Source organism: Nannobrachium achirus (assembly GCF_963921795.1).
Source record: "Nannobrachium achirus genome assembly, chromosome: 1".
NCBI lineage: Eukaryota > Metazoa > Chordata > Actinopteri > Myctophiformes > Myctophidae > Nannobrachium > Nannobrachium achirus.
This window is the reverse complement of record NC_137810.1, coordinates 27,957,498-27,980,406: the sequence shown is the minus strand read 5'-3', so window position 1 is coordinate 27,980,406 and position 22,909 is coordinate 27,957,498. Positions and strand designations below refer to the sequence as shown.

At 41.6% G+C, this 22,909-nt stretch overlaps 2 protein-coding genes across 3 annotated transcripts in view; one reads left to right on the top strand and one right to left on the bottom strand.

The window, feature by feature from the left end:
* Window positions 1-11,922, top strand: part of jak1 (Janus kinase 1) — a 58,969-nt gene extending 47,047 nt beyond the window's left edge. For both annotated transcript variants that reach the window (XM_080735582.1, XM_080735581.1), the window contains exons 19-25: window positions 2,163-2,254; window positions 3,374-3,569; window positions 4,448-4,572; window positions 5,824-5,996; window positions 7,219-7,336; window positions 9,673-9,783; window positions 10,101-11,922. In XM_080735582.1, coding sequence (XP_080591708.1) covers window positions 2,163-2,254; window positions 3,374-3,569; window positions 4,448-4,572; window positions 5,824-5,996; window positions 7,219-7,336; window positions 9,673-9,783; window positions 10,101-10,199 — 914 coding nt within the window. In that variant the 3' untranslated portion in view covers window positions 10,200-11,922. The remainder of the gene's footprint in view (window positions 1-2,162; window positions 2,255-3,373; window positions 3,570-4,447; window positions 4,573-5,823; window positions 5,997-7,218; window positions 7,337-9,672; window positions 9,784-10,100) is intronic.
* Window positions 11,923-21,683: 9,761 nt separating this feature from the next.
* Window positions 21,684-22,909, bottom strand: part of raver2 (ribonucleoprotein, PTB-binding 2) — a gene marked incomplete at both ends in the record, with an annotated part of 111,930 nt that continues 110,704 nt past the window's right edge. Inside the window, one exon of the mRNA XM_080724360.1 lies at window positions 21,684-21,824. Coding sequence (XP_080580486.1) covers window positions 21,684-21,824 — 141 coding nt within the window. The remainder of the gene's footprint in view (window positions 21,825-22,909) is intronic.

Here is a 22,909-nt window from a genome sequence, read left to right as displayed (position 1 = left end):
GAATGCTTTAGCTATTGAAAAATAGCAGATCTACAAGCTCACAGCGCGGCACCGAGTGCTGTAACTCAAATTTTGCTTCTGGGGGGGTCCCTGGAACTAAATATTTTGAGATGGGGGTCCGTGGCCAAATACATATCATTTTGGGGGTCCTTCACGTGAAAAGGTTTGAAAACCACTGACATAGTAGTCTCTCAAGAACAGGCTAACTGAGCTCCATTTAAGTGAAAAGGACATTTTCTTTGACGATGGCAAGCCAGATTGCTGATATAGAAACAGGATTCAAAAGACACTTATAGAATCAAAATTCTAATTTTCACGATTTTTCAAAAATAGCAGATCTAGAAGCTCGCAGTGCGGCACTCGGTGCCGCGCTGTGAGCTTGTATATCTGCTATTTTTCAATAGTTAAAGCATAAAATAATGATGCACAATAATGTGTACCCGTTCTGAATGGGGTTTAAGAATGAACATATTAAATACATTTATAGTATATTTGTCATGATGAGGGAAGACATTCTGGTTGAAGTTAGTGGTTGTTAAAAAAGTGCTTCCTTTTATCCCAAGTGCAAACATGAAATCATTGCTAGCTAACTAGGTGTTAGGTGTGTACAGATTCACCATGTTCGATCTCAGCAAGCAGGGATGTCATTTGCTGACAAGTGTGTGTGCATGTGTGGGTGTAATGAATGAAGGACTTAATTAATTAATTAGCAATTGTAAGCTTTATTTATTTTGTGTTATAATATATTGGTGTAGATACTTTTCTCTGCACATACAGACAGACAATACGATACTTGATTTCCACTGCTGACAAAGTTATTTGGGCCTTAAATTATTTTGCAGTGCATATTTTAATCCTGTGTCATTCTGTATAATAACAACAGTTACAGGTGTTAAAAGAAAAAGAAAGCCTAAGCTAAGGCACGTTTCACATTTCACATGATTTGTAATGCTTTGTTTGTGTCAATTCTCACCTACAGTAGCTAGTTAGTAAGTAAGCTGAGCAGACAAGAGTTGTTGACTTGGTGTATGAGGAAGTTCACTGGGTTTGTGTTCAGTCATCTACCCTGCAATGGGGCCCCTGAGTCTGTTATGTTGCCTTCTGGCAACATAACACACTCAGTGCTGTCACCTGGTGGCTACTACTGGATATAGCAAGCACCTTCACTACAGCTTTGCCTTCTCTTCCTCTATCTAATGTTAAAATCCTGTGACTGGTTCAAGATTCATTTAACCACATTGTAACACATTTTCAGTAAATGTACCTGCACATAATTTGAACCTGGAACTTATCTAGTTAGTCTTGAAAATCAGGTTTCATTTTGTCTTGGAAATCAGGTTTCATTTATTCTTGCTGGTATAAACATGATTAATACAGAAAGTGTTTCACTTTGTGTGTGTGTGAGTGCGTGCAAAGAGAGAGTGAATGGTTTTATATCCTAAAACTGCCTACAAAACCACAATATTAATGCATATCTCTTCCCTAGCAACAGAATACAGAATGTCCTAACCATTTCTCTGCAATGGCTGTATGTTTTCTAAAGAGGCCTCAAAAAAGGCAAATGTCAAACAAATAGGGTAACCAGATGTCCCTCTTTGTGTGTCCCACATTTCCATGACTTTTCAGGCATCCCACGTTGTGACTGGCAGGTTACAGTGTACAGTAACACATATGTGGGGCGGCATAGCTCAGGGGTAGAGAAACCGTTATTAGAGCACGAAGGGTTCCCGAAGGGTTCCCAGTTCGAATCCGGGCTCCCCCTGAGTTAATGTCGAAGGGTCCTTGGGCAAGACTCTGAACCCCACATTACTCCCGGTGAGCAGGTTGGTGCCTTGCATGGTTTCCTCCGCCACCGGTGTATGAATGTGTGCGTGAATGGGTGAATGTAATGCACAATCTCTGTAAAGCGCTTTGGATAAAAGCGCTATATAAATGCACCATTTACCATTTATGTGGTGATTGAAGCTCTTAATATGAGCACACAGCAAACTAGACTGGACCACACTGGACACAGCACTGCTCAGACAAGCAGTGAATAAATGATAGACTAGGATATGCTTTTATTGAACAACAAGTCACGGATACATGAGAGACATTGTTCAAAGGATAAGGATAAACAGTAATTAAACTTTTTGTTTTGTGTTTCCTTCCTTCTTACTCAGATCCGTCCATCAAACCCAGAGAGAAAGACGCAGGAGTGGACCCCACTGTGTTTGAAAAGAGATTCCTCAAGAGGATCAGAGAGCTCGGAGAGGTACCGTATAACTACTGCCTTGGTCAAATAATGTATCTCCTTAAGAAGAAGACTAGGTACTACATAGGGTCATTGACAGGCGGGGAGTGGCAGGCGAATGCACTGTAATGCTTCCCACCGCAGAGGAGTGGTCCCGACCCGGGTTAGTGTAAAACATTCACACCCCTTGCGGCTTGGAAGCTTTTGGTGGAGCGCTTTTTTTCGGTGGAGACAATGGAGGCACGTCGTCTCAAGCGGACTTGACCCACGCGAGAAACCGCCGAGTGATCGTTACAAAGTCCGCTTGAGCCGATTCGGTGCCGTCCGAGTTACGTCCTGATAGGGACAGAATGAGAATCGTAAATCATTCCCCCCGACTTTCGGCTCCTCAGCGGGGTCTGAATGGGGCTTAGCCAAAAGCTCCCAAACCGTGAGGGGCATGAACGTTTCGGATCCACTCCTTGCTTCCCACTGATATCCCAACAACAAAGCAGGAACATGAAATGTTATTGGTGGAAACAGGTAGGCTTAGATGCGATGAAACAGTCAGTTTCTGAAAGGAAGGACTGCCGGAAACGCACAAGTGCACAGAACATATTCTGTCCACTTCTAAATCCTATGAGCATAAGAACTTTGTTATCCCCAGTGTGCTTTGTAAACCGAAGGATTGTGTTACAAGTAAGGAACATTTTGTGTTTTTCACTCTTGACTTCCGGTAATGCACAAGTGTGCTTCTAAATCCTCTGAGATTAAGAACTTTGTTGTCTCCAGTGTCTTCCATATCTCTGTAGCACAGACCCAAGGTTTGTGTTTCAAGACCAGGCAGCAAGAAACATTTTGTGCAGTATCGCTACTCCATTACAATCTTTATAGAAAGGGTTGGTTATGGCTTGAATTTACTTTTGATGCTTCTCGTGATGTTTTATATTATTTTGTATTTTATGGGGCGCCCGCTGGCCTACTGGTCCCGGCGCATACCACTTAGACTTTGTGTAGCCTGCAGCGGGTCGCTGGTTCGATTCCCGAGCCCGACCACATTTGCCAAAAAACATATCTTACATATCTTCTTGGTAGTTGCTCAGGACCTTTTTGGCAAAATGTAACTATTTAAGCATGTGCTTTTGTTTGATCCTTTCGTAGGGACACTTTGGCAAGGTGGAGCTGTGTCGCTATGATCCTCGGGGAGATAAGACGGGAGAGTATGTAGCCGTGAAGTCCCTGAAGCCTGAGATGGGAGAGGATCAGCAGAGCGACAGCCTGCGGCGCGAGATTGGCATCCTGAAAGAGCTCTACCATGAGAACATTGTCAAGTACAAGGGCATATGTGAGGAGGAAGGTGAGATAGAGCCCCCCCCCCCCCCCCACACACACACACACACACACACACACACACACACACACACACACACACACACACACACACACACACACAAACAAATACTTCTCTATGTCAGTGGTCCCCAAATTATTTTGGGGGGGTCCCCAAATGATTAACTTAATGTGCAACATTGTTTTCTTACTCAACAGTAAACAAACCAACATAACGTTTTAAGTGTATAGACCAGGGGTAGACAACCTTAAGCACGGGTGCCAACATTGGCACAGCGGAGGTTAATCACTGGCACACTGGCATAACTGTGAGGGAGAGGTTTTCCTCACATCTGTATGCAAATTGTGAACTCTGACTGGTTAGGGAATCTGGGAGAATCTGAGTCTAATGTCCTGATGTGAATATTTCAAAAAGGTAAAAGGTTGTTTTATTTATAGACAATCTAAATATTTTGGAAATAGTTTGATGTGGTCATAATTAAACGTATAGTGACTATCAAGAAAATGAAAACATGGCACTTCATGTCAAACAGGTTGCTGACCCCTGGTATAGAGGGTACTATCTGCACATTTCTAAAGTGTCAATTTAAGGACTTTTTAATACCTCTAAAATGACAAATTAAACATGGGCCAAAATCACAACACCTCGCAACGTGAGGCGTTGTGAGCATCTAGATCTGCTCTAATAGAACTGTATAATACAAAATGTAATGCCTCAACTCTTAGTGCTCGTCATGGTGGTGAGGTTCCCAGTTAAAATATGATTATTTTGGGGGTCACAGCCTAAAAAGGTTGAGAACCCATGCTCTATGTTGAACATCATCTCCACTTGTACTACAGTCAGTCTTATGTCTGACTTCTGCCTTTCTGTTTGTGTTTGTGTAGGTGGTCGGTCTATCAAGCTAATCATGGAGTTCCTCCCAGCTGGCAGTCTGAAGGAGTACCTCCCTCGGAACAGAAACAAGACCAGCATCAACACGCTGCTCAGCTACGCTGTCCAGATCTGCCAGGTACCTGCAGCCTTGTTTCTAAGACAGTGGTGGAAAGTAACTACATTTACTGAAGTACTGTACTTACGATTTTGAGGAACTTTGACATATTATTCACATATATGAAAAAGGGGACATAAATCCCAAGTCATTTACAGCATTTCATTACGTAAATGGGCCATTAATGGGCCTATTTTTGCCCTCTTGTATTTCTTGACTTATTTGTATCCATTCTACACATCTTCCAGTCAGTTTTATGTCATTTATACTGTGGAACGTTCCAGATCCCCGGGTCCTAGGGATTATTGACTGCATGTTGCCTGACTGAATATTCACCCACACACACACCATAGGAAAGCCCCACTAATCACACAAAGCAACAGTTTTTTTTTTTCTTCTTTTCTTTCAATACATTTCTTAAATTAGCCTTTGACAATTTTCCAGTCCTCCGTCTAATAATGGCTTAGAAAAATAATTGTACCAATGCTAAACTTTCTTGCCAGCTCTTGTTTCTCAAGTCGGGTTATGTGTGCGTGGAGAGGTACTACAGAAAGAGTAAAATTTAAAAATTGCTTTACTGTTATTGTTATCATTCATTCATACAGTAGGATCATAATGTTATTTATGGTTTTCTAAGCAAAATGTTCAGTAGGAATCAAGGCATTGCTTTGATTCACAAATCAGTGAAAGGGGGTAATGAAGCCCAAACATCTTGAGAACCACTGTCCTATACAGTATAAAGATAATGTGGATTCATAAATGTAGATGTATACAGTATAAAGATAATGTGGATTCATAAATGTAGATGTATTAACTCATCTACTGCTTGTTTGACGAGTTATATTTATGGGTCCATTCTGCTTATGACGAGTTTGACGAGTTTGACCTAAAAAATATATATATTTTTTTGGACCCCACTAAATCTAGTAAAAACGATTTCAATCGCGATTTTGCATGTTTCACCCCCATACAACCCCATCTTTCAAACAGGGCAGCCATCTGCGTTTATATAACAGGTAAAACATAATGGCTGTTATCTCATGAATGCCTGAACGGATTTCCAATCTGATTTTTTTGTTTGAAAGCTGTGAACATCCTGCACACACATGGTGCATCATATGTGCATGGGCGTGCATGATCCGTGCGCTATAAATTACATGGAAGTCTATGGAGACTTCTGGCGGGATAACCTGAAAAAATGGCATTCAAAATGGCAGGAAATGAATTAACCAAAAGTATAAGGTGATAATCTGGTTTGTTCGTTCCTCCAAGGGAATGCATTACCTGGGATCGCGGAATTACATCCACCGGGACCTGGCTGCCAGGAACGTTCTGGTGGAGAATGAGAACACGGTGAAGATCGGAGATTTCGGCCTGACCAAGAGCATCAAGGAGAACGAGGGTTACTACACCGTCAAGGAAGACAGCGACAGCCCTGTGTTTTGGTAAGACAGCTGCACGTGAAGGGAGTGGGCAAATTGCCCTCTTCAGAGCGGAACACAATGAAAGTGGTCATAATTGTGTTGTTGTGAAATTGACAATTATTATGATCGACTGGGTCCTGTTTATTCCTCCTCACAGGGGTTCTGGTTGCAGAACAAACTCAATAGAAGGGTGTCATTTGCATGATCTTCTGTCTACATAAAACATTACAGTGCACCTGAGCAGGAATATGGTGGTGTAAAGATGCTTAGTAGGGCTGGGAAATTAACCCATTTAGGCCTAAGTCCGATTTGAAAAAAGCCTTAAAAACCTAAGGCTGATTTGAAAATTACCCAGTTTTTCTGGAAAACGTGTTACTCTGCCCCTGTAGCAGCTAGAAACTAAATTCAGAAACTATTTGATAGCTTACACCTTTGGCTTTCATAGAACATTTTCAGAAAAACCCCTCAAGCCGGCCGGCTTGAGGGGTAAAAGCACAAAAATGTGTTCCTGTCCATATTAACACATCTGGTGCCAACCCCGAGTTTCCCGAGTTTGAAAAGGTACTACCGCTGTGCCAACCCCGAGTTTCCCGAGTTTGGGCCGTTTTTGAAAAAAAAAAAAAAAAAAAAAAAAAAAAAATTGTTACTGAACATACACAATATAGTGCTTTAACCTTCTTTTTTTTAGATTGGTTTTGGGGCTTTTGCCTCTTGCTGGAAAGCAGGGCTCTACAAGCGGGGGGGTTTCCACCTTTTCCCCCACTGCCCGTAGCCCCCGGTAGCTTTTTTTTTTTTCAAAGATTTTTTTTTTCAAAAAAATTTTTTGGACCTCCAGATATGTATTAGGCATGATCGCGATCGCGAAATTGCATGTTTAACCCCCATACCAACCCATTCTTTCAAACATGGCAGCCATGTTTGTTTACATCTGAAGAAAACATAATGGCTGATAAATCATGAATGCCTGAACGGATTTCCAAGCGGATTGTTTTTGTTTGAAAGCTGTGAACAGTGTGCACACACGTGGTGCATCATCTAGGCATGGGCGTGCACTTTTTACACAATTGCGCAATTACATGGAAGTCTATGGTAACCATGGCAACGTGGGACATTGAAGAGAAAAAATCATAGCAACATAAGTGTTAACAGAAAATATATAGATATATATAATAAATATATATTATAGAGTGTAAAGATGTGAAGTGTTGCATGAACTCAGATGTGGGTATTTGACGTGTTTTAGGTATGCTCCAGAGTGTCTGTTGAACCGCAAGTTCTACAAGGCTTCAGATGTGTGGTCCTTTGGTGTGACTATGTATGAGCTCATCACCTACTGTGACTCTGCCTCCAGTCCAATGCAGGTCAGCACACACACACACACACACACACACACACACACACACACACACACACACACACACACACACAAAGTGCATATAGTACCATATAGTGTCTTATAGTGTATTTTAGGGTGAATAAAAACTACAGATGGCTTTCACATTGGGTGCACACATGCAGACATGTTGTGTGGCAGATGGTGCCTGTCTCTGTCCAGAGTAGCAGATGAGTTGACCGACTCAGCCAGGGCCTGTGTACAATGAATACGTAAGGCTTCCTGCCATTTACAATTCTACCTGCCATTTACATTTGTAAATGCCACCATTAGGAAGGGAAGAAGAGAAGAGATGAGGCCCCTTTCAGGTAGATTTGACAGACTGGCGTACAAGATGACATACGGCTTATCAGCTGTTACTATCATTCTATCGCGTATTTATTCTACCGCTTATTCTGATTGTTCCGTTTGTTCAGTAACCGGCGTCTCCGTGTCTCTCCAGCTCTTTATTAACTCATTCAACACCAACGGCGAGAAATCTCAATTTGTCCTTTGTCCATGCCACCAAAGACGAGATTCTCGAAAAAAAAAAGGATTATGATTGCGAGCCCCCGCACCCGTGAATGATACCAGGACTACAAATCCCAGATTGCAACAGGAAATGACGTCATCCTGAAATTCCCCGGTCGGTCCGTCTCCATGTAAATGCATTTAGAAAAGTCTATTTATCTCGGAATCTTTTCCCAGATGCGTTTATGGAATGAAGAGAGACGAGAAAAAAAAGTCTGTGGATCTTCAAAGGTTAGTAAAAACGCTCAAATGGCAGGCAAGGCGAGACAGATTAAACTAGAAGCAGTGCTCTGCTGAGCATATTGTGGCCTCCTGGTGGCGCTATAAGAGGCCCATGTGAAAAGGGTGGCATTTCTTCTTACGCCTTTCATGGCAATCAGACGCTTCATTCATGATGTGTCCAAAAATATGTTTAGCAAAAGTCGACCTACTGGTGGCATTATAACAGGCCAATGTGAAAAGGGTCATTGCACGATGCGTTCAGGATTTGAGGCCTTTTGTTCAAAACAGACCTACAGTATCCTGCACTTTGGAATTCAATCAGGATGGAATTTGAAAAAGCAGAAGTATCCATCTTGATCACTTGACATAGAGATCATGTGTACAGACTTAACAATAAAATCTGAAGGAGTAATATAAAAAAAATGTTTTACATAAGTCGGTCTCCTGGTGGCGCTATAAAAGGCAGATGTGATAAATACAGGGCAAAGTTTTTTCCTTGAACTCTAGGGAGTGCGCATACAGCGTTTTACACTTATCGTTGGAGTTATAGGTAAAAACACGAATCGGACAGGGTGCAAAACATAGTCTCGGCCATGCCTTTCGGCCTGGCGGAGACAACAAGAATTTGGTTTGCCTCTTGCCGGAAAGCAGGGCTCTACAAGCGGGGGGGTTTCCACCTTTTCCCCCGCTGCCCGTAGCCCCCGCTAGCTTTTACTCCGCTGTCCTCACTCGCACACGGAGCATGCCTTTCAGAGCCAGCCAGCCAGCCACACACACACACACACACACACACACACACACACACACACACACACACACACACACACACGAAGAAAACGGGGAGAGCAAAGACGGTCTGTTTCTGACCGAGGAGAAACCATTTTAACAGCGGTTCTGAAACTATTCATTTCGTCAATATATCTAACCTCCTTCAAATCACTACTTACTCCAAGAAGTTGTTTTTTTATCCGTATACTGTATATTGAAACTATAAAGCCACGTTGTTAGCTGGTCCCCATTCCGACATCGTGGCATGGCTGAGAGCTCAGCTGGTTAATCACGTTAGAATGCGTTCTCCATAACGTTAATAGTTTCAATATAAGGAATGATGTTGGGGTAAGTAAGTGATTTGAAGGAGGATATATATATCCTCCTTCAAATCACTTACTTACCCCAACATCATTCCTTATATTGAAACTATTAACTATTAACTATTATTGATGAAATGGAAACGCTGTGTTTATCAGCATTTGTCCAGACCAGTTAGTAAGAGGCTGTCTGTCTCTCTCCTTCTCCTCCTCCTCCCCGCCCGGCCGTCTCCTACGGATTCAATAAGCACAGGAGGGCTGGTACTGGTAGGTGGGGAGTGGAGGGGGCTGCTCTGCAGGGGATGGGATAATTTGATCCAGAGTGTTTTCAGATAGACCACGTGACCTACTGTATCATACTATTATAATTTCGGGGCGTGTTAGCGGGCCTTTACGTAAATAATAAACTGTTGCAACCCAAGAATAAAACGTCTCTGATGAATTCTTGATCCTCTAACACATCTTTGTCTGTTCCCCTGCACAGCTCTTACTCACTATGATTGGCCAAAGCCAGGGTCGAATGACCCTCACCCGATTGGTGGAGATGCTGGAGCAAGGGCAGAGGTTGCCCCAACCTGAGAGCTGTCCCGAGCCAGTAAGTCCTGTCTTCTCAATGCTGCCAGTCCATCTCAAACTTTTTTTAAAACATTACTACTAGCAGGGTTCCCACGGTCATGAAATTCCTGGAAATATTTTGAAATTAATTGGTAAAAATTACAGTACAGGAATCCTGTACTAGTGGCTTCACTTTCTTATTCATGAATATTTTTCAGCTCCTTTTTCCCAACATCATCCCGTGCACAGGATTGGACCCATTCGGGCCGCTAGTCGACACCCTGAGCTAAGACAATGCTAGTGCTGCAATAGCATTCAGAATGTCCTGTTAACTTAACTGTTAATTTTTCATCCCAGGTGTACGAGCTGATGCGTAGGTGCTGGGAGTACGCCCCCGAGAAGAGGATCACCTTCCAGGGCCTGATCGAGGCGTTGACCCGCATGCAGCAACGCTGACCTACACGTTGACCTCTACGACCCATGACCCTTGACCTCAACTCCTCCGAGGCTCAGCAAGGCCCTGAGTACAGCCACGCATCACTTCTAGCCCGTCCTACAACCACCTCGTCATACCACCGAGTGTCAATCAGGCTTCACCATCAGATCTCCTTCACCCATCGTGCCTGTTTGAGGGAAACTTGAAAAACAAACACACACACACACACACACACACACACACACACACACACACACACACACACACACACACACACACACACACACACGCATGCACACACAGATCGGTCTCTGCAGTCGCAACGTCATTTTACTTTTACTAAGATGGACAATCCTTGGAGACCAGAGGTCAAAAGGCTGCATTCCAGCTCTACCACACCCACCCCACCCCTATGGAATAAACACCATTGTAGTCGGGTTTCTTTTCACTTTCAATTGCTGAACTTTCTTTTTTTTTTCTCCGCTTGCTGTTCAGTGTAAGGTTAGTCCAATATTAAATGCAAAGGAATGTCATGATATACTGTATTTTAATCCTGTCTGGGACGCATTTAAAGTATAACCCTGTAGATTCTGTTTTCACTAAACAAAGTAAAGTACTCCAAAAGTAGCCAAATACCTGAACTGCAAAGCTCAGTCAGACTCACACAGTATAGTCTGTGGGCCTTCTTATTGTAATTACATATATTGAACTGAAGTGTTTATATTGCTGGCATTTATGATGCCGACAATGAAAGGACTTTAAAACTTGGACACATCCCACGCCTGCAGTGAGTTGAAGGGGATGTGTGATGGATATCTGTAAGCTCCTTTTGAAGGACACTGACCATCACTGAATAACCATCTTGAGAAGACATGGATGATATGCAAAGAAGATGGTTGAATGGAATAACGGCTGTAACGCACTAGGCACAAAAATGTGGTTTTCAACTCAACGTTTTCTCCTAAAGAAATAATGCCACAAAAAATATCAAGTTCACTGACTAGAACCAAAGATCGTGCAGCACACATCGATCCTCCTCGTTCTGTTCTGCAATGAGTAAACGACCACATCTTTTCCTTGTGCATGTCCAGCCTAAAGACTAAAGAGTTATACATAGCTGTGCACACAGTAGTTGTGCTCCAAAAATAACCGATCTACAAGCTTGTGAGTTTGTAGACCGGCTATTTTTACTTCAGTAACTATTTTGGTAAGTCAGGCAACACGCTTCCAGGGTCTCTGTCAGAGCCACTCAGCGTTATGCTCTGTATTGAATCATCAAAAGACTCAAATTCATTAGTGTTGCAATGCCAAAACGTCATGTCTGGCCTCCAGGTAGACGAAAAATGACTTTCTGTGTGTTTGTGTGATGTGCAGGGGCGTCACACCAAATTCTGGGCCCTGGGTACAAGGATTCACTGCGGGCCCCCCATGAATGTTAACTATTGAAAATGAGCAGATATACAAGCTCACAGCGCGGCACCGAGTGCCGCGCTGCAAGCTTGTAGATCTGCTATTTTTTGAAAGATTGTGAAAATGTGTGCAAGAAACCCATGTTTCCATGTCAGTGATGCTCAAACTTTTTCATGCGAAGGACCCCCAAAATGATATGAATTTGGCCACGGACCCCCATCTCAAAATATTTAGTTCCAGGGACCCCCCCCGGAAGCAACATTTTAGTTACAAATGTTCGCTTAAAAAATACATATTCAAAGATTTGCACACATTTTCACGACTTTTCAAAAATAGCAGATCTACAAGCTCGCAGCGCGGCACTCTGTGCCGCGCTGCGAGCTTGTATATCTGCTATTTTTCAATAGCTAAAGTTACTATAGGGCCCCTCCACCTTGGGCCCTGGTAACTCAGTCCCACTTTCCTACCCCTTGTGACACCCCTGGTGATGTGGATAAGGAGATGGAAGTAAGAAAGTGCTCGCTATGGACACTTGATGGCAGTAGAAGACACCTTAGTGTTTATAATTCTGAATCCTAGCTTTATGCCTTCATTCGCAATGTCTTTATTAGAGCAACACAAATACTGATGCATTGTTATTTTGAGCCTAGTTTGAGCCCATTACTATATTTGTTCTCACATTTTCAAGATTGGAGCATAATGGAGATTAAGTGAGGGTTTACTGTAAATGAAAGTTGATGAAGATAGGAATTGTTGATGAAGATAGGACTTTCCCCTTTTTTTTTCTTTTTTGCTGAATTGCTCTTTTTAAAATTACCCACAAATCGTCTTTTTTATATAATGTATATGTTAAACATTTAAGCTTATGTAGTTTTTAATTACGTGTAACATTTTATCTTTTTCTTTTCATACACAAATTATGCCTGGAAAAAAGAATGGAAGTGTGTTCTATTCAGTTTTTTGAGCAGAGGGTGTAGTCTCTAATTAACTTCATTTTACCATGGAGTCCCTGTTTTGGGCATGTCATTGTAGTTGAAAATATTCCTAATTTTTCAAAAGAAATCTTTTAAAGAACTTTCAGAAACATTCAAGCATGTTCAAAAACAGCAAAAAGTAGTACACACTTTTGCTATTCATAATACGAAAAAGTATAGGGCTCAAGTGGTTAGCAAGTAACCAGGTAAAACCATGGTTGCTTGCGTCCAAAACGAACATGCTACACAGTATGCTATTTTCAGCCTACTGTTTAGTATTTCACTTACTACATATTTAGGAAAGTACCCCATCTGGTGGCAAACCAAAGGTACTATACAATTCTTTGCCATGGAGTGAAATTTATTTTAAATTTGTTTATGATTTCAGCCAACCAAAAAGACACATTTAATATAACACAGCTCACAGCAAGTGAAACACATGTATTACTTAAATTGGAGATTTATTGCCGATGACTGTTGTTCCTCAGAGTCCGACATTGCTATTTTCATAGAAGCCAGGCAGCTACCGCTTTGCATTTTGCCATTTTTACAGTCATGTAGAGTTCACTGTTTAATACTGTAAAATTGCTTAATTGCTTGAATTTAGTATGCATCTCACATACTATTAAGTTGCATACTAAAATGTAATTTGGCATACTAAATAGTATGTTGGTATGTCATTTCAGACGGGGCCTATACAATTGTCTATTTAGTATGCATCTCATGCACTATTTAGTACAAGCTGCTAAGCTTTTGGAAAGTAATTTAGCATACTAAATGGTATGTTAGTATGGAATTTTGGACGAGGCCTACAGTATATAATTGCCTGAATTTAGTATGCATCTCACATACTATCTAGTGGCTACTGTACTAAGCATACTAAAAAGTAATTTGGCATACTGAACTAACTATGTTAGTATTGCAATTTCGGACAGGGCCCATCTGTGTTGAATGAAGCCAAGAGCCATACGGCTACAAAATGTCACAACTTCACTGCAGGTTGTGAGCGGTCAGTTCTACTTTTACTGTGAATGTGTTTTTGGACGGGGGATGGGCGTGGGGGTGGGTGGCAACAGTCATCATACTTTAGATAGAACACACTTGGTTTCAGTCCACTTTTTATTTAGGAATGTAAAAGACAATTCCTTCTGCTCAAAAGAGGAGAGAGAGAGAGAAAAGAAACAAATATATATTTTTCAAAAGAATAAGACAAAAGTATGACATGGGATGAATTGTACATAAATACACCATGAAAAATAAATAAAATCAATGTCCACGGTGTTTTGTGTTGTCACAAGTCCAAAAGCATCGAAAACTGTTTTTCTTTGTTCTGTACATTACACTATAGTGGCATGCTAAAATTCAATTGCTTCTAGAAATACCTTATTCACAGTAAAACAATATCAATATTTTTGTAATATAAAATATTGCAAAATCTACAGTACATTTCAGGTCAGAAAAAGAAAATCCACAATTTAAAAGCAAACTGTACAAAGCAAAATCCACAGCAGAACTATATCTATACAGTAATCACAACGTCCCAAAAGTCACAATTACTTGAGTAGCTGTATTGCAGCAGCTTTGTGACATCCTACTGTACACCAGTGTCTCCCCAGCAATAGGTCGGGACCCATTTTAGGGTTGCAGACCTATTTTTATGGGTTGCGGCGTATAAATATATATATATTTTTCCTAATCTTTCTGAATTATTTAAAAACATTTTCTAATCTAACACTTTTAGGAAGTATTGAAAATGGTCTAAATCTACAAGCTGACAACGTGTCGCATATTGTGAGCTTGTAGATCTGCAAAAATAAAGAAAAGAAAGAGAAACGTCTTATCACATCGGGGTCTGTGGCCATTATCTGGGGGTCTCTGAAAAGGTTTGAGAACCACTGTCATAGAGGGCGTGAACATTTTAGTAAGACCTGGGGAGATGGATTAAAGGCTAGATGGACCCAAAAGATAAATGTCAGATATTTAGCCAATAAGATCTGAAGTTTCCATGTTGTGTATGGAACAACATGTGTTTACATTTAGGTCAGTAAGTATGTAAGGTTATGTTGTGTATGGAACAACATGTGTTTACATTTAGGTCAGTAAGTATGTAAGGTTATGTTGTGTATGGAACAACATGTGTTTACATTTAGGTCAGTAAGTATGTAAGGTTATGTTGTGATTGTAACAACGTGTTTACATTTAGGTCAGTAAGTATGTAAGGTTATGTTGTGTATGGAACAACATGTGTTTACATTTAGGTCAGTAAGTATGTAAGGTTATGTTGTGTATGGAACAACATGTGTTTACATTTAGGTCAGTAAGTATGTAAGGTTATGTTGTGATTGTAACAACGTGTTTACATTTAGGTCAGTAAGTATGTAAGGTTATGTTGTGTATGGAACAACGTGTTTACATTTAGGTCAGTAAGTATGTAAGGTTATGTGATCTGCTTCTCTAAAGGTTTCCCTGGCAACGCCGACAGTCTAGGAACAAAGATAGGGCTCTATTTTGATTGTCTTAATTACCAGCTCTTATGCCTTGACTTAAAGGCCTGTCCATACTGTCTCCGACCACCACACTTTCTGACGTGCAGCTTTCCGAACTCTAATTCGGGTTAATGCTTTTCAGAAGATGCAAGTGATGTCATTTTGTAGTTGAACCGGACCTTTCAGAACTGGTCATATGCATCATATGATGCATCAGATGATGCAATATCATGCTACAAAGCATGATGCTTTGTAGCATGCTGAAATACAAAAATATCTAAAAACACAGATTGAACACAAAAAAATAATAATTGTGTTGATCGTGTCCCAAACAACAATAAAATAAGATCTGTTTGTCCCAGAGGTGAAGTGGTCCTTTAAGACGATCAAAATAGAGCTCCTCATCTCACAACTTAAGGTTGTCGTTTTTATGTAAGCTAGTGATCAAAGATTAGTCACACAAGTCTGATTATTACTATTACTGCTTAGACAAGCATTAAAACTTCACTAGCAAAATAAAGAAACAGGTTTGTTCTCTGGAGTACAAAGGCTACCTGTGTACTCCATTGCCCATACATACTGTAGTAGGGAACCAGGTGCCTTTGTTTGCAATCACCATAAGATGTTCTAACTGGATGATGGCATGCAGACATGCACAGATAAAGAATCCCAAGCCTATCTCTGCAATATAACTTGAAAGGATTAACTTGTATAAGTATACAAGATGGCCACATTCAGTACATGAAGAAAATCTGATTCTATGGATGCAAAACAATGTCACAGAAGGCCGTAAGTGGAAGTACTATGAATGCACATCGCAGTCTTCATCAGTTTATTACAGTGGTATAATGTCTAGGACCCTTGAATTGATGTGTAATTGGCCGTGGACCCCCATCTGAAAAGGTTTTGTAGAGACTCAGACCCCTTAAGAAAAGTAGCCTGGTAAAGAAATCCTGGTCTCGTGAATTGACATTACGCTGAGCACAGAAGCTGATTGGCTCTTCCACGTTTCGGTTTCAAAAAGCCCACACAGCTCTTGGGGCCAGACTGGTCTGCAGAAGACACATGATAATGTGAATTCACGCGACCGGGATGGTTAACCAGGCTATAAGGAAACACATATTCCAAAATTGTTAAATCTTTCCTCCTGGAACGCCCGCAAGAACCCCTGGGGACCCCCAGACCCCACTTTGAGAATCACTGGTTTATCACTCTAAAATCCAAAATCCATTTTTCCACTCTCAAGTTGACATTTACATTGTGATCATAGCTACAGTACTAACCATGACCTTATGTTATGAGGTCATCATGGTTAGTAGAGACTAATCACACATATATAATATCATTATAATATAATATAATGTGTACATTTCTTTCATGCCATTTGTTTAAAAATATTTAATTTTGCATCACTTAATTCATGTGGGCCCATGAAATCACCTCGCAGACAGCTGAAACCCACAGATCTGGACTGGTGGAAGTACACTGCTGGAAGAGCCTGTTGTATATGTCCTTGCGTGTGTGCATGTGCGTGTGCGTGTGACAGCTCAAGGTGCATTATGCAGTGTGTGGCACACATAACCAGAGAGGAGACACAGGGAGAAAGAAAGGGAAATGGAATTCAGATGAAAAATGTGATCCAATCCATGCCATCTCTTTCTCTCTCTCTGCTTGCCCCGCACTTGAAAGGAATAGATTTTTTGTAATGTTACCCCCCCCCCCCCCCCCCCCCACACACACACACACACACACACACACACACACACACACACACAACAGAAAACACACAAACACAGGAGTGCACAATACTCCTGTTAAAGGCAATAGGAGAACATTAGCAGGTTCATAAGCTGTAATGGCTTTACTGTGGAGTGGGCAAGGCAAAGGAAGGAAAAGGCTAATACAATCAGTGGAACTGCCACCGAAGCAACAGACATGGCTGCCTGAACACATCAGGACAGACAGTCAGCAATACAGACCAGCAGGAAGACAGTGTCTGACAGAGAGGCCCCTCCATTAGAGAGAGGGTCTGTATGAACTTGCATGTGCACTGATCCGCACACACACACACACACACACACACACACACACTAGGGATGGGACGATAAGCGATATTATCGTTTATCGTGACAAAAAACACTCACGATAATCGTATTGTGGAGATTTAATTTATCGTGATATCATATTCCGTCATGAACTGGGATCAATTCACCTTTTATTTGCCGAGCTGCATATCCGGTACCACTTAAACCCTCTATAATTGGTAAAAGATACTTATAATATACGTACTTGACACAGTCCTTTTTTCACTCTCTATCAAATGTCTTTGCCAAAAAATAGCCAATCTACAAGCTCACAAGCTTGTAGATCTGCAATTTCTTTGGCAAATGTTCCGCCCCAGGATAATGGATGTTGGGGATATTTAGAAAAATAAATCATGATGTCTTTTGTCACAATAAACGTGATATGACATTTTCATATCGTCCCATCCCTAACACACACACACACACACACACACACACACACACACACACACACACACACACACACACACACACACACACACACACACACACACACACACACACACACACACACACACAGATACTGTATCCGTGCCTAGTAAGGACATCTGTGTGCACACTCAGTCCCCTCTGCTAGTTTAAGGTGCCACACACATTTTTATTTCCTCCCAAGCATGGCCTTTTAGAGAGGTGGTGGAGGAGCGGGCATGTCATCTGGCAGAGAGTGAGTCCAGCTGGCAAATTCTCGTCTGCTCACACCAGGAGGCAAATCAAACTGTGGCTGGGAGCCAGGCCACTGTCAGATAGCTTGTCCACTGGAGCGCATCACTCTCAATTCTGTCTAAATAGGTTAGATGTTGTGTTAATACGATTCAGAAAGGCTCTAACTGTTGAGAGCAAGGCATGGCTCTCACACAGTTATTTTATGTCCCCAAAATAATTAAGAGAATCGCTTCTCATGGGGAGATGCAAAAACAGGGTTTATAAATTGACCACAGGTAAAATCTGTGACATGAATTCAATCAAAACAACGCTAACTATCCAGTGTCACTCAACATAGAACTGCATCTAAAGGGTGGCCAATGAAGGTCCATGCATTCTCCCACAATGTGTCAAATGCTAGCAACATCCAATTTCATCCCACACTGCACCACATTTATGTGATTACGAAATTCTCTAGCGGTTCAAAGCTTGATATATTATCACCCCAGGAAATGCATCAGCAGGGAAGTATATTTGTTAACTGGATGAAGAGATAAAAAAAAGACGGTGACAAAAAGTAAAACAAATTACTAACAAAAAACATGACGGGGGAGAGCAGCACAACATTGTTGAGCTGACTTGAGCACAATTCATGGGACATGAATAGAAAAACATTCTTCTTGGTTCATTATTACGTTGTGTTTTTGTCCAGGAGGTTTACAGGCATTCTGTTATGCATGTACTGTATATCCATTTGTTACTAGTGATAACTAAGTATACCATAATTGATTGAGAGCATGTTAACCTACCATTCTCTGTTCAATAACCTGGATGTGGTCTTATCCCAATGGGGAGAAACTCAAGTAGATATACAATACATGGCTATACAATACATTATTGACCAGCATTCTCAGATAAATGGTCTGCGTGAGCTTTTTTCCACGGAAACAAAAGGAATATTGCTTTTAAACATAATTGTCAGCAGGACAAGAACATGCATACAACTAGCTTGTAAGACATGAAATACTGTGGGCTATGTGAACAATGGCATATGGGACGTGTTTATTAGATACTCATCTGTAAGAGCCTTAAGCGCCTTTCAGACTGGAGGCGGTTGACGCGCCTTAGTAATTCATTTTCAATGAGAGGCGGGCGATTGTTTGTGACGCACAGAGAGGTTGAGGAGCAGATAGGTGAGCGGGCGAGGTCCTGTGAAATTCTCGCGCGCGTGCTCATTTATGCTCGCGGGCAGCAAGAGCTGGATTGTGGTCATCTTTGTTAAATACCACCCAACGGAGCGATTGTGTTTGTGTCTCCACTGCGGTGCAATCCCCGCTGATCAAAGCAAGAACGCCCGCGACAACCGCCGTCCGTCTGAAATGCGCTTCATTTGTCTACAACTCCCTCTCAATATTATATGAATTAGATTGAAACTAACCCTCTGGATAGGAATTCATATTCAGTTCCATTTCACCAGCAGAATCTTACTAAACATTGACAACTGAAGAAACAGCAGACAAACCAGAATGTTGGATATGTTTTTCTCCTTGTTTATAGAACTTTGACGGGAGAAAACACTGATGCAGATTACAAACAGTTAAACAAGCTGTCTCTTCTAATGGCTGCTTGAAAGGAAGTGAATACTGGAGGCTAACTCACTCTAAGAAAGATAAATGTTATTTATAAATGCCCATTCAGTGCCCTGGTGTCCAGGAGCGACAAAGAAGGGAGATGGCAGTGACTTCATAAGACATCACAGGATCCCAGATGAGAGGCCAAAAATAAGGTACGCAATACCATACTGTGCCTACAACACGTCCGCCCGACTGCAGCGGAAATTAATTTGTGCACGGTGCACAGTCAGCTAAATTCTGAGGCGATGACGGGACGAAACGAGACGAGAGCAAAAGGGCAGAGTGGGGAGAAGTGTCATAAACAGGTTGTTTCTTTTTTTTATTGCTTTTGGTAACAGAGCTGTGATTAAAGCGTGGTGGTTCTGTCCGTGTGGAATCATCTGGAGTAAGCTCAGGGAAGCCTTATTATAGCTCAGATACTAAGAAAATCAGCACAAAATAAAATGTATTTGGTTACTTTTAACTCTGAAAAGTTCAAAACAGTCAATGGTTTTGAATGCCTTTTAATCCTATACATAGACCGGTTCCACTAGTACAGTATGTTTGGGACCAAAAACAAAACAGCCTTCCTCTAGGCTAGTGTTTCTCAACCACTGTGCCTGGGGACCTTTGGTGGGTAAAGTGTGCCCCTTGAAACTGCTTGAAAGACAGTATTGTATTTATCATTTTAGTTGTGTGCTTGTAGATCTGCTGTTTTCACTACTTTTGTGCGACAGCCTTGTATGATGAAGCAGGGCTTTGCTTTGCGAAGAAACGTACAAATTTGACACTTGGAGATACAAGGTTTCTTCCCGACGGTGACAAGATTTACACCCCCATATTATGTTAGTGTGCCCATGGATTCTTGGGACATGAAAAGAGTGCCCGAGTGACCAAAACATGTTGAGAAACACTGCTCTAGGCTAGTGTTTCTCAACTGGGCGGTACAGCCCCCAGGGGGGCGTACAGAGAAGTTTGGGGTGGTAGGGCTGGAGGTAATATTTTCCAGGCCTTCAGGTCCCTCTCACAGCACTGTGTTACAGGGATGTCAGGCATGTATAGACTATAAGCAACACAATACAATACACAATTAAAAATAAAGCCTTTACCCTTTCATTGAGTGTGTGAGGCGCTAAGGGACCTGCAAATTGGATAGGAGGTATTGGCCCAAAAAAGGTTGAGAAACAATAGGCCACAAAGGAGCTAGGAAATGTCCATTAATGGTTGTATGGCTTTCAATAATATTCAATATTATAATTGGTATGCACCAGTAAGCAAACTTTTATCCAATGGTTAAAAGGCTTTCGATTCATTGGCTATGAGACCGGACTGCACCGTACTTTTGCCAATTTCCACAGTTAAGGGCTTTGATTGGTTTAGGCCATATTTCCTGATGCACCCTCAACTAGCATCCAAAATGGCTGATTTCTTCCTACAGTACAGATAGCAAAACATACCCCCATGCACTCTCTTGCACACACACACCCACCCACATACACACACACGCACACGCACACAAACACACGCACACAAACACACGCACACAAACACGTCAACAACTACATAGAGATATAACGTGATGCATGGGCAATCAAGAAAAGAGAAAAACTTAAGTAGGGGGGAGGAAATCGACATCAGTTGAAGTTGTGTGTAACAGTAAAGACCCACGTTTCCTCTTTTTAAGAGGAAGAGAGAATTCTCAACAGATAGAGAGAGATTGAGAGAGAGAGAGAGAGATAGAGAGAGTAAAGGCTGACTAAAAAAACAGTGCTTTGACTAAAAATACAAAAGCAGCTTATACACCGATAATTTACATTATAATAGAAAACAAAATGTACAAGTTATAGTTTGTTAAGAAACATTTACACATCGACTGAGAGGATAGTTTGAGTTAAGGCTTGAACAGGACAAAAGCAACAGGTGTGTGTGTGTGTGTGTGTGTGTGTGTGTGTGTGTGTGTGTGTGTGTGTGTGTGTGTGTGTGTGTGTGTGTGTGCGCGCGTGTGTGTGTGCGCGTGTGAGAGAGACTGTGTGACTGTGCTTGCAAGTATGCATGTATGTGAGGGCATCATCACATACCATCATAGAGCACTATGGCTTGCTTTCGCTTGAACCATTTTGCCTCCCTGATTAACTCAATGCCTACTATGAGGGATGCAAAATACGGTCACCAAAATGGCCACAGAGGGGAGCTGTGACATTCAGTGACATCTTATTAGAGCAGACGTCTTTGTGTCTGTGTCGTTATGCGGGTTCCCTCCCTGGGCGTTAAGAGTTCAGCCTGTTTCAGCTCAGACTAAATTCTCTTCCTCTTGAAATAATCTGCATACTGGCCCCCCAGGCCTTGGGAGTGTTGTCCTATGTAGGCACCTTCTGATGAGGTCACTTCCTGCATTGCCAGCTGAGGGTACTCCCGCTTCTGCCCCCTCGCCTGGTTCTAAAAGAGAGGCAGATAAAGAGGACAAGAGGAAAGAAAGAGGAAAAGACCGTGGATCATTTCAGCGAGTCTCTTGTTGCATAACATGCCTATTGCTAATTTTTTTCCTCAGCTGCTTTGGGACTATTTACAAATCTGCACACTGTTTACAAATGCAACGTTGCATAGGGCTGTCACAATCATTACATCATCGTCTAATCGCGATTATTCGACATAATCTCGATTATTTGACATAATCGCGAGATTTTTCATAATCGTCAAAATCGTTTCCATGTTGAAAAATGTTCATATGTTTTTTTTTTTGTAAAAAATAGTGGAAATAGCAGATAGTTGTGAGCTTGTAGATCGGCTATTTCCACTATCAATGTTCTTTTTTAAGTATAAAGTTGTCAAATATGTCAGTGATTTCTTTGTATATTTAGCTTATGTGTCATGTCTAACATGTGCCACTTCAAAGTCTAAAAGCCAAACAGGAATGTAATTGTCAACGACAAAAACACAATTAAATCGTTAATCGCAATTATTTGAGTGACAATTAATCGTCATGTAAAATGTCATAATCCTGACAGCCCTAACGTTGCACAATTCCATGCACACCTCCATACACAAGAGCGAAACTCAATTCAGGGAGAGACCAGAGTTCAGCCCATAAATCCTCACCAACTTCTATAGAGGCACCAAAGAGTATCAGTTAACCAGCAGCATCTCTCGCTGCTATGAATACCGTAATGCCTCGGACAGAAAGGCTGTGAAGTGAGTGGTGAGGGTAGCAGAAAGGACTATTGGGGCCTCATTGCCACCTATTGAGGATCTGGACCAAAATACGCTGCCTATCAAAAGCCTCCTGCATATTCAGCGACCCCCACTCATCCCCCACCACAGCCTGTTCTCCCTTCTGCCTCTGGCAGGAGTCTAGGGAGACATACTGTCAGGTTCAAAAAGAGATTTGACCTCACCTGACCTGACCTGACTGAATATAATACTGAATAAAACACAAATACACTTTAAATCAGGATGTACAATATTATGTGAAATCTTATAGGACTAAGGTTTCATGTGTAATTTATACGGTCAAGGGGGATATG